Raw genomic sequence first — 1,867 nt, forward strand, 5'->3', positions numbered from 1 at the left:
CTTGGTGCCAGGCCTGACAAATGATCTGGAGAGCCGCGGGATGGGCTTTGGGAGGACCCAGGCCCTCTGTTTCAACTTTCTGGCTCTTTTCACATCCGCAACTGTAGGCTTGAACCCCAAACCAAATGTATCCAAGTTTTTGGGGAGAGACACCGGTTGTAAGATACCTTACAGAGATGCACCCAAGCCCTTGACCGAATAAAATCATTTTTCAACATTTCAACGGCTACCATGACTGATGCAGCAGCTACCCTCTGAGTTGGAACGCACTTCCCTTCTGGAATTTTCTCTACCGATACCATGTCAACAACCTGATAAACCCATGGCCCTTTGTCGTCTTAAAACTCTATGAACGGAACAATGGCATCATCGCGGGAACACAAATTATCCTCGCCGTGCACAACAATTTCCTCTCTATCCCATTCAAACTTGACCATTTGATGCAGAGTAGACGGGACCGCTTTTGCAGTATGAATCCAGGGTTGACCTAACAGCAGATTGTAAGGAACAGCCACATCGACCACCTGGAACTCCATGGTAAATTCAACTGGCCCTATTGTAAGCTCAAGCATTATGTCCCCGACTGAATCTTTCCTTCCACCATCGAATCTCCGAACGCAGATACTATTCTTGTGAATTCTTTCATCATTCACCTTCAATTTGTTCAGAGTGGAGAGAGGGCAAATGTTCGCACTGGAACCATTGTCGACCAGTACCTGGGTAAGCACGGAATCTTCGCATTTCACCATAAGATAGAGGGCTCTATTGTGCTCTGTACCCTCCACGGGTGACTCTTCATCAGAAAAAGTGACTCTGTCTACCTCAAATATCTTGTTAGCTATCTTTTCCAAGTGGTTTACTGAGATTTTGTCAGGAACGTGGGCCTCATTCAGGATCTTCATCAAATCCCGATGGTGCTCGTCTGAATGGATCAATAATGACAATAGTGAAATCTGAGTCGGTATCTTCCTCAGCTGATCCACAATGGAATAGTCCTGCACTTTCATCTTTCTCAAAAACTCTTCTGCCTTTTTTTCGGTCACAACTTTCTTCACTAGCACTAGGTTCTCTTTGGAGGTTTTTAGCTTTTCTTAACTCTTCGGGGGCAAAGCATCTCCCCGATCGAGTCAATCTATGGGTCTCATAGACTTCTTCTTTGATTTCTTTGCCCTTGTAAGTCACTGTCACTCATTCATAATTCCATGGGACCACCTTGCTGTTGACTATCGATAATTAAGTTGCCGGCTTGATAATGACAGGGTCTGTGCGGGCACCCTCCACAATTACAACAGGCTTGATCGCCGCTCCTGGCACAACCACTTTTGCTCTTTCTTGTTTTATTGCCACATCACTTGGGGTCCCCTTCTTGGCTACTACAGATGGTTCACTGTTTTCCTCGCTCAACTGGATCACTAATTTCTCGCTTGTTGGCTTTTCAACCGGCCTAACTTCACTGGACCGAATCATCATGACGGTCTGTGAAGGCTTCTTGGGCTCCCCTCCCCTATGCACTATCTCGATCATATTTGTCTCAAGATGGGCCGGCAACATATTCTGGTTGATATTGGGCGCCTCCGGAGCTTGGACCTCAATCCGATTAGTATCAATGAGCTCTTGAATAGCTGTTTTCAATTTCCAACACTTCTTTGTGTCGTGACCCGGAGCACCAGAACAATATTCGCAACTAACAGAGTGATCAAGATTCCTCGGGGGAGGATTTGATAGTTTTGGCTCGATCTGACTCAGCATACCCAATTGTCTCAACTTGTGGAACAAACTGGTATAGGATTCTCCCAATGGAGTGAAAGTTTTCTTCTTTTGCAGCCTTTCGTTCTTAAATGCTTGGTTGGGCCGGAAACCTGATCCA

General features: G+C 45.8%; 1 protein-coding gene across 1 annotated transcript; it reads right to left on the reverse strand.

Annotated features, from left to right (window-relative positions):
* Positions 1-338: 338 nt before the first annotated feature.
* LOC138877588 (uncharacterized) lies at positions 339-749 on the reverse strand. Its single transcript, XM_070157211.1, has one exon. It carries the CDS (start codon positions 747-749, stop codon positions 339-341), a length of 411 nt encoding a protein of 136 aa, XP_070013312.1.
* Between the last annotated feature and the right edge of the window lie 1,118 nt (positions 750-1,867).

The sequence above is a fragment of the Nicotiana sylvestris genome, chromosome 9, assembly GCF_000393655.2.
Source record: "Nicotiana sylvestris chromosome 9, ASM39365v2, whole genome shotgun sequence".
NCBI lineage: Eukaryota > Viridiplantae > Streptophyta > Magnoliopsida > Solanales > Solanaceae > Nicotiana > Nicotiana sylvestris.

Coding starts and splice junctions, on each gene's coding strand:
- LOC138877588 (XM_070157211.1), bottom strand. CDS start 749: ATGGTGAAATGCGAAGATTCCGTGCTTACCCAGGTACTGGTCGACAAT.